This window comes from Danio rerio, chromosome 17, assembly GCF_052040795.2.
Source record: "Danio rerio strain M-AB ecotype USA chromosome 17, GRCz13ab, whole genome shotgun sequence".
In the NCBI taxonomy this organism is placed as follows: domain Eukaryota; kingdom Metazoa; phylum Chordata; class Actinopteri; order Cypriniformes; family Danionidae; genus Danio; species Danio rerio.
This window is the reverse complement of record NC_141037.1, coordinates 24142796-24158552: the sequence shown is the minus strand read 5'-3', so window position 1 is coordinate 24158552 and position 15757 is coordinate 24142796. Positions and strand designations below refer to the sequence as shown.

The 15757-nt window shown below is 35.7% G+C and overlaps 1 protein-coding gene across 3 annotated transcripts in view; it reads right to left on the bottom strand.

Annotated features, from left to right (window-relative positions):
- The window catches only part of ttc27 (tetratricopeptide repeat domain 27), a 149722-nt gene that overhangs the window by 54022 nt on the left and 79943 nt on the right, over nt 1-15757 (bottom strand). For 2 of the 3 annotated variants that reach the window (NM_173285.3, XM_087288598.1), the window contains exon 10: nt 5213-5326. In NM_173285.3, the coding sequence (NP_775392.3) occupies nt 5213-5326 (114 nt within the window). Of the gene's footprint in view, nt 1-3554; nt 3909-4971; nt 5327-15757 lie in introns of those variants that run through there. The other variant, XR_015512452.1, reaches the window with a different exon arrangement.

Genomic DNA, 15757 nt, shown 5'->3' with positions numbered 1-15757 from the left:
TAGAAAATATGCCGTCTCAAGACATCTCTGGCACAACTTCCAATTATTGTAAATGTAGTGCAAACGTGCTATGTGTAGTTCCATTTTATCCATTATTTTCACATCCTAATGTTGACAGGTTTGTTTAAATCACGTTCACCATGTTAGTTGAATAGGTAACTTGACTGCGTCAATTTCGAAAGCCTTTCGAATCCACACAGCAACACAAAAACGCTGTCATCAGATTTATCCACGCTGGACAGCTCTTTCAAAAAGATATCTTTTTGTTTCCTAAAATTGCCATCTCAATGTGAAAAGAAGGCCAGAGCAAAACTAAAACGTATTAGTGTGGGCATGGCCTTAAATTACATATGAAATCAAAACTATCCATATTATTTTGTTAGCTCACATAGAGCAATTCATCTGGCATGTCATTAAGAAAAAATGTGAATTTATTTTTCTTCGGCTAAGTCATTCCGTGAGGTCACCACAACGGAATGAACCGGCAACTATTCCAGCATATGTTTTACACAGTGGATGCCCTTCCTGCCACAACCCAGTATTGGAAAACACCCATAAACTCTCACATTCACATACACTACGACCATTGTAGTTCATTCAATTTACCTATAGCATATTTCTTGGGACTGGGGGAAATTGGAGCACCCGGAGGAAACCTACGCAAACATGGGGAGAACATGCAAACTCCACACAGAAAGACCAACTGGCCCAGCCTGGACTCAAACCAGTCAGCTTCTTGCTATGAGGCGACTATGCTAACAATTGAGCCACTGTGCCACCCCCCAAAAAAGGTTTGCTCTTGTAATCTCTAATTCAAATCTGCAAATGCACTTCCTGTTTGTTTTCAGTTAAATTCCCAAATTATGTCTGTCTGAAGTTTTGGGCCTGGTTAACATGCTTAACCACGCCCCTCCAACTGTCAGTTTTGACAGCACTATGACAACAAACAGAAAGGCTGAGGAGGAGGTGTCTGTTAGATTGTAATGACTCTCCTGAATCCCTTTTCCTGATCTTACTGAATAAAATGCCCACTTTACTACATCCAATCAGCTCGCAGTAGGAAAAACAAGCCACACCCACTGTTTTGCAATTTGCAATTTCTTGAGGAACTGCATCACAATACGTGGAAAAAATGGTTGCAGCTTCCGATAAATGCAGCCTCTAAAGTTTAAACTATTCAGCAACACTCAGTTAAAAAACTACTTTTCTTTTTTCAGTAATGCAAAACTTTTAGTTTAAACATAAAATAGGAAAAAGTGTGAATGTAGATATAAAGTTGATTAAAGCAGGTGTTTAAAACAGGGTTTTCACTAGCAACCACTTCATGCTGGTTGAAAACAGGCATGAGAACGTACTGCTGTGGCTCTCAGGATGACTGAACTCACTAGCGTCAGCAGTAGATCTGCTGAGCGCTTCATGTTCCTCTGACTCTGTGATGGACAGGTGTTTGTGTGAGTGGCTGTGATCTCCTGTCGTCCTGCTGGAGTCAGACTCCCTCAGCGATCTGTCATATGGAGTTCTGGGACATCAGAGAGCAGCTCCACAGGGCAAACACTTCAAAACTTAAAGCAAGGAGCAAAGCGATCAGAAAAGTTGCGAGCAATGAGTCACGACAGACTCTGTGTGCTGATGACCTTCCATCAGTCAGGTGTTCACAGAGAGAGCGTTTGATCTCAGCCTTCGGTTTTCTGCTCTAAACTGATGATCACCTGCACAGCTCATGGCCACAACGATGAGCGTCACTCAGCTACAGAAAGAGGGATGTCATCAGCAGCAGGACAAAGTTTGACTCCAGCAAGACTTCATATACTCTTTTTTTTTAGCAGCACTGAGTTATTTACAATACATCCTTTTAAAAGAGAGAAATGCAGGGGATTGCATAAAACTCTGTGTTATAAATAGTGTAAATGATGCTGTAAATGTAAATGCAAAAACTGAACACTCTACACGTATACTGTATACATAGACTCCAACAACGAATTTCAACTCTGGTTTTAAACTTTATATAGTGACTTCTGCCCAAATAAATGTTGACGATATACAGCCATATCGCACTGCTACGAGTGCAATATTTCATTTATACAAGTTTGACAACATAATCTTGTATAAAAAAATTTAAATGAAACATGGAGAGTTTTAAATATCCTTTTGTACAATGAACTACTTTCTTCTGCTATTCATGCAGCTGACGTCAGAACAGCAGAAACCATTGCTACTTCACAAATGTCACTTTAGAGCTAGTATTTGAATGATTCTCTAGCATAAAGTGATGACAAAACAGTTGATTTTGCTAAGGTTGAACAGCAGGAAGTGCAATCAGTCTACAGAGATTCCCCAGTATTTCTCTGTTGCAATCATCAGATTACAAAAATTAGCCCTGAAATAGCTAAAGTAAAACAAACACTACCAGATTACTATGGTCTAAACACAGCACTATAAAATACAAAAGAGAGAGAGACTTACTTAGAATGTCACTTACCTTTTCTATAATGATTTGTTCAGCTGTAGTTTTTCTTCCTAAGGACTTACTATGCAGTCGCCATCTTGTGGCGGAATGCCAACAGTCAATTTCTTTGGCCTGCTAATTCACGAAATTAAATATTTTCGCATGGCTATCATCCAATAAGATCTGAGAACCAAACAGAACTGTTGTGTGCGTGTATATATATGCTGTTAAAAAGTAGTATGTCAAGAAGTCTTGCTTTAGTAAAACTCTGTCCTGCTTGAAAATCATTTACTAATTTTCTTAAATTTGTAAATATGTAAAATTCATTATACATTTGTGTTGGAATTTTTATTTTTTGTTCGCATTTCTAGTTTGACAATTTGAGCTCTGCACTTGAAATGTGGACTGCCACAACTCATTTTTGCAGTTCTCACGACAACCCTTTCGTCTCTTCTTTAAATTGTGGAAGCCATACATGAATTTTGACCAGAAGAACAGGAGAAGCCAGGCTGTCCTGCTTTCTCCAGATCACAGGGCAACAACTCCCATCTCCAACCCTCCCTAAAATCCAGCAACACAGAAATGTGCAAAAACACAATCCGAACATATCAGCACTTCCCTGCGTTTACTGTTTGGCTTGTCCTCAGTAAAACATGGTGACAAAACGTCATGAAAAATGACAGAGGAAACAGGAAGCAGCCAAAGGGAAGTCAAAGCATCCTCCTCCCTTGGGCTTATTTCTCTTCCACAAACATAAAAATGACGCTAAAACAAGAGGAAATCTAAAATCTCATTTCTCTGGGTACTTAAAAATATTGGATGCAGTACACTGAACTTAGTGAACGTTGAAAGTGAATCAAAAGTTTAAAAGCCTGTGTAGCATGAGTCTGTGATGAAATATCCTATTGTGTACATGGTGCAAAAGGTCATTTACAGACACGCACCAAAACTAATGCATCGTCTCAAACTACCTATAGTGATTTTTTAAAAATATATTTTAAAGAAGATATATATCCATACACATATACACTGCAATAACTATTTTCCAAGGGTTTATAAAGAGCAAGGATATTTTTACAGTATTTCATATGTATTTTTTTTTGTTGTTGTCTGGAAACTCAACAGAACAAACCACTGTTGTTCAATGGCTTGCCAAATTATCCTAACCTGCCTAGTTATCCGAATTAACTTAGTTAAGCCCTTAAACTGCACATTAAGCCAAATATTATTATCTTGCAAATAGTAAAATATTATGTACTATTATGACAAAAATAAATTAGCTATTAAAAACTGGTTATTAAAACTATTATGGCAACAAAAATGTGTTAAACAAAACCTTCTCTCTGTTAAACAGCACTTGGGAAATATTAGAAAAAAGATTTTAAGTTTCACAGGAGGGCTAACGATTTCGACTAAAAACAGTACAAATAAACTCACTGGCCACTTTATTAGGTACACCCCACTAGTGCCAGGTTGGACCCGCTTTTGCTTTCAGAGCAGCCTTAATCTATCGTGGCATAGATTAACAAGGTCCTGCAAATATTTCTCAGAGATTTTGGTCCATATTGACAAGATAGCATCACACAGCTGTTGCAGATTTGTTGGCTGCACATCCATGATGTGAATCTCCTGTTCCACCCCATCACAAAAAAGCTGTATTGGATTGAGCTCTGGTGACTGTGGAGGCCATTTGAGTATAGTGAACTCATTGTCATGTTCAAGAAATGATTCCCACTTTATGACATGGTACATTATCCTGCTGGAAGTAGCCATCAGAAAATGAGACACTGTGATCATAAAAGGTTGGACATGGTCAGCAAGAATATTCAGGTAGGCTGTGGCATTGACACGATGCTCAATTGGTACTAATGGGCCCAAAGTGTGCCAAGAAAATATATCCCTCACACCATTACAACACCACCACCAGCCTAAACAGTTGATACAAGGCAGGATGGATCCATGCTTTCATGCCGTTGATGCCAAATTCTGCCTCTATCATTCAAATGTTGCAGCGAAAATTGAGACTCAGACCAGGCATCTTCTATTGTCCAATTTTGGTGAGCCTATGCCAATTGTAGCCTCAGTTTCCTGCTCTTAGCTGAGAGGAGTGGCTCGGGGTGTAGTCTAATGCTGCTGTAGCCCATCCACCTCAAGATTCGACATGTTGTGTGTTCAGAGATGCTCTTCTTCATACTTTGGTTGTAACGAGTGGTAATTTAAGTTACTGTTGCCTTTCTATAAGCTCAAACCAGTCTGGCCATTCTCCTCTGACATTAACAAGGCATTTGTGCCCACAGAACTGCCACTCACTGGTAATTTTGTCTTTTTTAGACCATTCTCTGTAAACCCTAGAGATAGTTGTGTGTGATTCTTCCCCACTCTGATGCTTAATTTAAACTGCAGCAGATTGTCTTGACCATGTCCACATTTCTAAATGCATTGAGTGCATTAGAAATTACAAATTTGCGTTAACAAGCAGTTGGACAGGTGTACCTAATAAAGTGACCAGTTAATCTTTTATGAACTTAATTTATATATTGTATGTAAAAAACAAGTGACCATTCTAAATTTTAAAAATGCTATACTTAAAATGACAACTACTTTGTATTTTTTGTGCTGCAAAATGATTCTTAAATAGAGTATTTTAATACATCTTGAAACGATTCTTTTAAATATATCAGATCAGGATCAGAACCTATAACAGTATTTGGTTAAATAAGCTATATTTTTGAATGTAAGTAGATGTGCACCTGTACAGCATTTTACCTGTGTTTGCATCATGGCACGTTCAACTCTCCGTGAGCTTCCTCTCTCCAGCTTAGTCCTCAGACACAGAGATGTCACTTCCACAGCCCAGAACTTTGGCTGAGACAGCAAACACTGAAGAAGGGAAAAGGAGAGAGAGAGAGAGAGAGAGAGAGAGACTTGAATGTCCTGATTTCATGAATATGAAATCATACTGCATGAGCAACTACTGTACATCACAAACCAAGAGGAAAAATTCACTCACATTTTCAACCCCAGACACGAATCTTACAAAATTTTCCATCACATGCATTCATGACAAAAACATAAGATCCCCCGACATATGAGCGTTCACTGGCCTGTATCACATCAGCAGATCGACAGATACAGCAAGCGATGGTTAGAGGACTAGGATGAAAATATCTTCAGACACGCGTTACTGGAAAAGCAACTAGAGCAAGACCGACATGTCAATTCAATAATGAATTGAAATATATGAGGTGTCTGGGATGCACTTTCAAACTGTACAAGGCGTTCTAGAATTAAGATAAATGCATCTGAACTGAGGAAAAGGATCTTGGTGATCAATGCTAAGATATGTGTTAATGCTAACCTTCATGTTATTTGTTAAATGACAGCCCTGGAACAAATGGTCACCTGAATATATGTGTAAATTGATAACATGGGCTAAAAAAACATACCATACATCAATTTATATTAATAAAACCCATTGGTATGGGTTAAATCGATAAGAGACACAAAAATATGTTTTTAAAGGGATAGTTCATCCCTAAAATTAACATTTCCTCACTATTTACTCACACTCAATTGGTTCCATCTTCTGTTGAACACAAAAAAAGCAAGCATTAAGATTTATGACATGAACAAAAAATACAATGCAAGTTCAACAGAAAAAAGAAACTAAAACAGGTTTGGAACAAGCAGAGGAAGAGTAAATGATGACAATTGTCATTTTTGGGTGAACTATCCCTTTAATGCCAGGTTTAGATGTTGTTAAAATATCATTTAATCTAGGGGTTCATGATGATATAAATGGCAAAGGGCATCAGTACACAGTATTAGATCATTTATCTGGAAAAGTGGAATACCCAATGCCATGAATACCACCTGACATAATCCACCACAATGCTACATATTTACTTTTAATGTCCTTTACAATGGGTTTCATCACATTGATGATGCTGACCAGAAGTACAGAAGCTTTTCTGTACACCTCTTTCAAACAAAGTCAAAATAGATGAAAGACAAGTTGAGGTAATGGCTCAAAGTTCATGTTTGTCTCTTAAGGTAAGACCACACTATTCAGAATAGCAAGACTATTCAGGCCTTTTTTATTGAAGACAGATACCAATTCCTCCTCCTTGATGACATTATGCACATTCTTAAAGATGACAACTTTTTTTTTTGTCTGTTGCAAGGGTAACCAAATGTTTCTCCACACACAGGTGAACACTTCCATTAAAAATCAGACTGTCGAAAGTGTGCAATCCTACAAATACCTTGGCACAATTATTGACTTTAAACTCTCCTTTGATGAGAATTGTGAAGCAGTGTGTAAAATGAGGCACCATCAACTATTTTGTTTGACAAACTTAAACCGTTTCCATATTGATAAACGCATGATGATTTTTTTTACCCTGCTTTTCTTCGTTGTATCTTTTTCTTTGGTGCCATGGTTTGGGAATCTTTCTATTAAGAATAAAAACACACTAAATCAAATTGTTAAGTGGTCCAAAAAGCTGACTGGGGTGTCACTAGCCAATCTGAAGGCTGTGTACACCAGGCAGCTAAAGAGAAATGAAATTTTAAGCGACCCTGCTTATCCCTTACACTCAAGAGTTTCAGCTCCTTCCTTCCAGTCACAGGTTTTTAGTAAGGCTGTAGAATAAAACTATACAAAAATAGTTTCATACCAGGAGCTATTAGACATTTAAATAAGGCATAGACTAAAGCAGAGGTCTTTCTGTGACTCGTATATTTCCAATTTTTTTTGATTGTTTTAAACATTTATTGGGGGTTTTTATACCGTCAGAATCTTATACCGGCCCATGCAAACTTAACGCCTTTTATTACGAGTGTAATGTAGCTGTTGAAGAATGCAGAAGGTCTGTGTACTACAGTATGTACGTTTTTCAACATTAAAATAATGTCTCTAAAATTATACACTGTAAATTTTGTCATGTCTCAACTCAAATCAATTAAGCTAACTTAATTGTTTACAAAATTAAGTGGATTGAACATAAAACAATAAAGTTATCCCATAAAAACCCTCAAGAATTGTGTTGATTCAGCTTATATATAGAAGTAGTTTGAACAAGCAGCAATAATAATAATAACTTTTAACTAAATGGGTTTTGCTGTTCTGGCTTCCAAGTCTTAGAGTGGTTTCGATTTCAATACTAGTATTGAAAATTCCACAAATACAGCAAAAAATAAATAAATAAATAAAAAAGTTATGCCCAATAGTTTTGCTTAAATGCTACATGTGCTGCTCATACTGTACCAGCAACATGGGCTGGGTTGACCAAGCTGAATTTGAGACAATTCACTGAATGTCATTTTTCATGTTTCATTAGTTTGAGTGAGCAAATTATTCACTGTAAAAAAAAAAAAATAAGAAGTTGACAACTTTACAAAAAAAATGTTAATACTCATGCTTAACCATATTCAGTACATTTTATGTTAAGTATTCCTTATCGGATAAAAAGTTTAACACAATTTTTATGCAGATTTTAAAAAAGTATCCACAACTTGGTATTTCTATTAAGCAATTTCCTGCAATATTTCTAAAAAATGCACAACAATGGAAACAGCTAGTGAGTGCAGAGGTATTACGAGACTGCAGCAGAGATCAGATCATGGAATCACAGTGCCAATAATGAGAGAAAAACAACAGTGAGTCTACAGTAACTCAATAACAGACACTGAATTGCTGTCAAATAGTCAACTGCTGTCAGAACTGTGAACAGTTTCAATGTGCTCCGTTTCTGTACAAAACTAGAGACATATAGAAGAAGAAGAGAAATGAGGCCCTCTTGGTCAGCATGACATGAGTATGAGAAATGATGTATCTGTATTCAATGAACAAAAGGTCAGTTCCTGCATTGGTGTCTCTGTATGTACACACGAGTCTTGTGATTTTAAGTGTCATGTCCGGCCTTCTACTTTTAAAGCGTTTATTACAGGAACGGTTAACACTAGTTTGGTCCCCTAACCTACAAAGGGGAAGAAAAGAGAATGAAAAAAGCACTGGAGGGCTTACATGTGATTTATGAGGACTTCAAGCCTGACTCATCAAACTCTTGCTCTTAAACCCGACATCCACTTCAAAGCTTTCCCATCTCCCTTTTTAACTTCAAAGATCAGATATGCTGTAAAACGCTGCTCACCCTCATCCTCCCTGTTTTTACAGACATTAAATATTTGTAAGACACTGAATTTTTATTAGATTTTGAAAACCACATCAACTGAAACTCTTTTAAATGTTTTTATAAGGAAGTATTAAAATAGGTCTGTTGGGAAATAAAGTCAATTGAACATGAACAGAATATCAAAAATAAAAAGTTAAAATGAAACAAATTATGTATTACTAAAGTGGTTTTAGATGTCAAACCATAAAATGTAGAAAACTACTTGTAATAAATAAATTTTTGCACATTAAAATGTTAATAACATTGAATTAAAGCACCCCCAATCAAAATACTTAGTCTTGTTGTACTTTTTTTTTTTCGCTTCAAACTACTGGATTTTGCCAATTTTAATAAACTCGAAATATAACAGATATCACAAACTCTCTATGACCATAAATATGTTGCTTTTTTACATGAGTATATTGTTAATGCTGAATATAATGGAGAATTATTTCGCCAATAGTTTTATACTCTTGTATACCACTTCAATATCCCTCTGCTGCTGTGCTTGTGATCGCAGCTTTTGAACGCTGGCTGGTGCTTTAACCATAGATTTTCAGCTTTGACTTTTCCCAATACTACAGTAAAGGACTGTATGTGTACCTTATGTGATGTGTTCAATTAAAATATAATTTTGTTTGGTTGTTCTGGTTTTCTTAGTAATAAACATGCGTTATAATGTATGTTTATACTGTATGGTGAAAAGTATAGCCGTAGGCTGCAAAAGCAAATGTAAGAATTAAGTTCTTTAGGCTTTATAGTGGAAATTAAATTGCGTAGGGGTGAAAAGAATGTTCGATTTTTAAATCCTTTTGCTTTATTTAGAATATGAAAAAATCTCAAAATGAATTAATAAATTAAACACATTGTAATGGCATTCATTAAAACAACACAGGGCAAGACGTGTTTAATAAAAGCTAATCTAATGTCTCTCATTCTGAACGAATAAATGTTTGTTACAGAAAAACGAAAAGGGCTTTGTTTTTCACTTAGCATGCATCCGTTTTCAAAGTCTGTCTAATTCGCTGCAGGCTAATATAATATGCACACAAGATTGACATTTAATACTGTAAGAACTACATTTGACCATACTTTGTTATTATCTCAACCTTTAAACATGCGCACACTACAAGATACGAAAACCTTGGCACAGTACACACTACAAGATATTAATAAGATTATCGTGCACAATGGAGAATATCACCGGATTGTCAGTATAACTTTCTTTATCAATCATTATTATAGGCTAGGTTACAAATATTTGACCAACTGTCATTGCAAAAACACCCTCGTGCACTCAAAATAGGTTCCCTTTTGCATAGCTATTAGTGGTTGTTATGAAATTAAATAAATTGCCATATCCGCAAACAAAGTGAGCTGCCTATTATTTATCGTCTGGTCATTTTTCATTTTCATTATTTACTTGAAACATTAAACTAGAAATGTTATTTGCATGTACTATTACTCTCCATTGTATTATCACTTCTGTTCATTTAAGAGGATGGAGAAACAGTGTATTTACTCGGATATATTTAATACTGATTTTCAAAGATGTACAATAAATAAATACATATTATAATAGAGCATGGAATAAAATAAACAACTACTTAGAAAAGCAGAAAAAGCAGGAGAGCTGACTTCAACAATAACAACCTCAATGAATCAAGCAGTCTGACATTTAAATGTGCTGCCAACGTTGATGAATTTGTCTCAAGACAAAATGGCAAAATGACTTATTTGTTTTAGGAGGAGGAAAATGCTTGAGGGCCCTTCTGGGTTGTAATGTTTCTGTAGGAAACACCAATCTCCTGTGGGCCGTTTTTTTTTTTTCACTGTGTGTTAGCCTACTGTACACTGGGGGTCTATATTTATCTGTGTGGAAACGTCTATATTTAAACTCACCCTTACTGTAACAGGCCTCACCCCTTAAGAAAGTCTACAGCACAAGAGACTAGAGCTGCCCTACACAGATGACATTTTAAGGCATCTCTGGCAAGCTCACAATGCAAAGGTTGTTCTGTAGGCAGAAAATGTGCTGCGACATAAGATGCTTAAACTATGATGTGTGCCATCAATGCTTTGCATCTAATTCGGCATTTATAAAACAAGACAGCCCATAATGGCGGAAATTACAAAAATGGATTTACATTGTCATTTAGCAGATTCCAACAAGAAGAGACAATACATACGAGAAGATCTATTTATTTTATTTTATTTATTTATTTAAAACTTGTTTGTTAACAAAATTTAGTGCTAGAATAGAAAGGTTTTTTAGTGCTTTAAAGTACATCAATACATGGCTTTGGTATTATTCACAGGGATTTCTCTAAATAAAACCATGTTTTTTTTTTTTTTTTAATCTGCAATAATTTAAATCGTTTAGTCAAAGTTCTGGCTACAGTGAGACCATGTGTGACTTATATTAAAATTAAGCAATCAAAACACAAATACACAAATTAGCTATGTTTCCATCCACCTATTTTAATGCACATTTTGCATATGCACATAAAAAAACGATGGATGGAAATGCCAAGATGTGAATACATTTTGAAACTGAGCATATATATGTATGCGTATAACTGAATAAGATAAGACTTTTTATCTTGCACATAAAGTACTATGGAAACACTTTTACCATACAAATTCCAGTATGTACATTAAAAAAGTCGTGTGATTTTGTTATAAGAGATCATGTGATGATGAAAATGTGTGTGAATGGACAAACCAGCAGGCTGAGCATATTGCAAAACATCTGAAATGTTGATTTGATCATTCTAAAATGGTTTAAACATTTAAGTATTAGTGTTATTATACAGTTTTATTAATTACCTCCAGAACTAACAAAAGCGTCAATGCTCCGCGTCCGATAATCAAGAAGTGACTATTTTGTTCTCTTTGACTTATTTGTTGGAAACACTTCTTTATTTGTGATATTCCTATTGACAGACATAGTTGGAACAAAAAAAGATTATAAAAGTCAATGGCTGCTTTTCTTTGCATTTAAATCTTTTAAGAAATGAATCATAAAATTGTAGAACCACTTGTTTGTGAGTGTGTATAAATGGTGAGGACATTTTCGAGTGACCTATAACTTTAATACACATTTTAGCGAATGTGACTACAATTCTTTTTTGTTTGTATAATTTCTTGTATATTTCATTCCATTTTCTGTCCTGAACACTTTTACATTTTCAGGAATTGTTGTGGAGTCATGAGAACTACAACATGCAATTATCCACTTGTTAAGTCATGGCGTATCAGTGAAGTGTCGAATACAGTTTTCGGGTCCAAGCCGCTACTCATTTGAATGGGGAACTCATTTGTTTATGAACCCTTTCTAGTCAGATCACACATTAAAGTGAATTTTATATAAAATCATGGAGTACACAACTCTGAACTTGCTGCATCACAGACACCAATATTTTAGCAATTTATAAAAAAAAAAAATGAATCACTTTCTGGCCTTCGGATATTAGGCATGGATATACATATTGTGATTGTAATTTTCTAAGTATTACATCGCTTTGTAAACGTTTATTATTACCATTTGTTGAGTCTCCTCATACAGCGCTTGAACCGGAAGCCGATTCGTGTGACGTCACACTTAAGCAGATGTGTTATTTAGGTCTACCTTCTCAAAATTTTTAATAAACGCCAATGTGACTTATCGGTTAACTTTTAAAAATATAATTATGGGAGTCTAACATTGTAATTTTAACACGGTGTGTCTTATTTTCAAAAAAATCTTCTCAATTCTATATTCTCTTCAGCTGCTTCAGTTATAGTTCTTTTTGAATTCATAGAAATTTTTTAGACACATGAGAGCAAGACGCTCTCTAATGTGTGATACAGAGCCAAAAAGACTTCATTTTTGGACTATCCCTCTATAAAATAAACCTGGCTGTCTCTCTGAAGTGCTGATGATCATAATGAATAGCAGAGACACTTTGGCTGTCTCCAGACAGACTGAACAGGCAGAAATTGTTAGTGACATAAGCCTTTTGGCAGTCCATCTTTTAGAAACACAAGCCGATAATGTGGAGATTATTTTGTCCATTTCCCAACAAAACTTCCTGAGTTCTCTCTAAATGGGTGCTATCCATCTTTCAGAACAGCATAACCCAGGGTGCATATCTGAGATCTAAACCTGATAACAGAAGATCCCAGAGGGGTCCAAAAACGAACATATGAAGTCAGAAAGATTTCAAGGCACAACCCAAACTCTCTCAGACCGTAATTATATTAAATCTAAATACATTTCTAAAAGTATTTTATATAACTTTAATAATTGAATAAAAGTAACTTTAAGTTAGAATTAGCCAGGGGTAAGAATAATTTCAGGCTTAACCATAAAAGGTCCAATTGTGAGGTTGTGAACCAATGGCTTTTCAGTGAACAGCTGGGATAAGAGATTCTAGTTTTTGTTCTAATTTTGTACATCATTCTTTCATTTTCATACCACAAAACAGTCTCAAAGAATGTTACCATGAGTCATGTGCTCTATACTGAAGTGTTCGGGGGTATATGATGGGCTTTGATGAAGAACCAAACCTAAATGTAATTCATTATCTCATATTAACCTGACTGGTTGTCTTTGTCCATGACTGTGCATTCTTGAAACTGTATTACTGTATTAGCTTGTCAGTTCATGTCGTTAAGAAATCAAAATAAACAGAAATGTAACAAAAAAATAAATCAAAAATATATATTTTTACCAAAAGTAAAAAAAAAAAAAAGAATACAATTTTTTTAATCTGCTAACTGTCATTAGATATTCTACTCTGTGAAGGAAATGCATGGATGCATGGAAATGCATGGATTGTTATCAGGGAGATTGTGTTTCATGTTTCATGATATCAAAAAGGCCATATTGTTTTTTTATTATTCTTTGAGGGAGCTCAAGTAAAGTGTGGTTTTGTTCAGTTGTGCACATAGGATAACATCAGGATTTTTGTTAAATATAATAATATAAATATTCAGAAATAAGGGGATAAACATGGCAATTTTTGGGTGAACTATCTCTTTGAATTAATCATTTTCTCTTAGTGTAAAACATTTTACTTTTCTAAAGAAAACTTTTTCCATTATTAAGCCCCTTATCTGCAATGAAAAGTTCTCACTGATGTTTCTTAAAAGATTTTTAGAGAACCACTGATCTCAACAAAGAACCTTTTTGATCCCATAAAGTGCATGGAAATGTGCAGATTTGTTCAATCTATGATTTAATTTCAAGTGAAACATGAAGAGAGGGCAGGACATAGAGTTGATCCTGCCCTTCAGAAAAAAAGCCAATAACTTCCATTTTTAGCACATTTCATTAAAAAGATTTAGTTTTTATAATGGGGCAGGACATACCATGCATCAAGAAAGTATTTATAGTGCTTCACTTTTTCTAAATTTTTTAATGTTACAGCCTTATACCCAAATTAAATTATTTCCTCAAAATTCTACACAGAATTCCCCATAATGACAATGTGAAAAAAAGCTTTTTTGAAATTGTTGCAAATTTATTTATTAAAAATAAATAAATAAATAAACAATCACATGTACATAAGTGTTCACAGCCTTTGCCTTGAAGCTCTAAATTGAGCTCCGGTACATTCTGTCATACTTATCATTCTTGAGATGTTTTAGCAGCTTAACTGGAGCTCAGCTGTGGTAAATTCAATTGATTGGACATGATTTGAAAAGGCATACACCTGTCTATATAAGGTCCCAGGGTTGACAGTGCATGTCAAAGCCCAAACCAAGCATAGTTTGGAATTGTCTGTAGACCTGTAGGTTACAGAAATGTTTCTGCTGCTCTGAAAGTTCCAATGAGCACAGTGGCCTCCATCATCTGTGGAAGATGTTTGGAACCACCGGGACTCTTCCTAGAGCTGGTCGGCCATCTAAGCTGAGTGATCGAGGGAGAAGGGCCTTAGTCAGGGAGGTGATCAATAACCGGATGGTCACTCTGTCTGAGCTCCAGTGCAGCAATCCACCAATCAGGCCCATACAGTACAGTGGCCAGACGGAAGCCTCTCGTCGCCTGGAATTTGTTAAAAGGACTTAGCATAAGAAACAAAATTGTCTGGTCTGATGCAACTAAAATTAAACTCTTTGGAGTGAATGTCAGGTGATACATTTGGAGAAAACTAGGCACCGCTCATCACCAGGCTAATACCATCCCTACAGTGAAGCATGGTGGTGGCAGCATCATGCTGTGGGGATGTTTTTCAGCAGCAGGAACTGGAAGACTTCTCAGGATAGAGGGAAAGATGAATGCAGCAATGTAAAGAGACATCCTGAACGAAGATCTGCTTCAGAGTGCTCTTGACCTCAGATGGGGGTGACGGTTCATCTTCCACCAGGAAAATGACTTAAAGCACAACGGCAAAATATCAATGGAGTGGCTTCACAACAACTTTGTGAATCTCGAGAGGCCCAGCCAGAGCCCAGACCTAAATCCTATTGAAAATGGCTGTACAATGTCGCTTCCTATTCATCTTGATAGAGCTTGAGAGGTTCTGCAAAGAGGAACAAAAAAAAAGTCCCAAAGACAGGTGTGCCAAGCTTGTGGCATCATATTCAAAAAGACTCGAGGCTGTAATTGCTGCCAAAGCCGAATCAACAAAAGATTGAGCAAAGGCTATACTTACGTAAATGTGATTTTTCAGGTTTTTTTATTTGTAACAAATTTGCAATAATTTTTCAATGTCATTATAGGGTATTGTGTGTAGAATTTTGAGGAAATAAATGCATTTAATCCGTTTTGAAATAAGGCTGTAACATTAAAAAATGTGGAGAAAAAAAATTTTCTGTATGCACTGTACTATAAAGCATCTGACTAATCTAAAGATTTAATAAAAAACTGAGGTATGAGGTGATGTTAAAACTGCTGATCTACTTAGCCAAAATGACAAACTGTAAGCTTTGGGTGTTAAAATCAATGTTAGTTGTCACTGTATTATTGTGTTACTTTTACGCATATCAATAAGCTAGTGTGCATAAAAAACATCTAAAGCAAAAACCTTTTTTGATATCAGTGGTACTTTTAGGGTGCACTGCTTTATTCATGCAGGAAAAGCCAACAAATGTTGGAGTGTTGAAATGGCAGAGAACTCCAACAGACAAGTTATCATTTACGATTTGG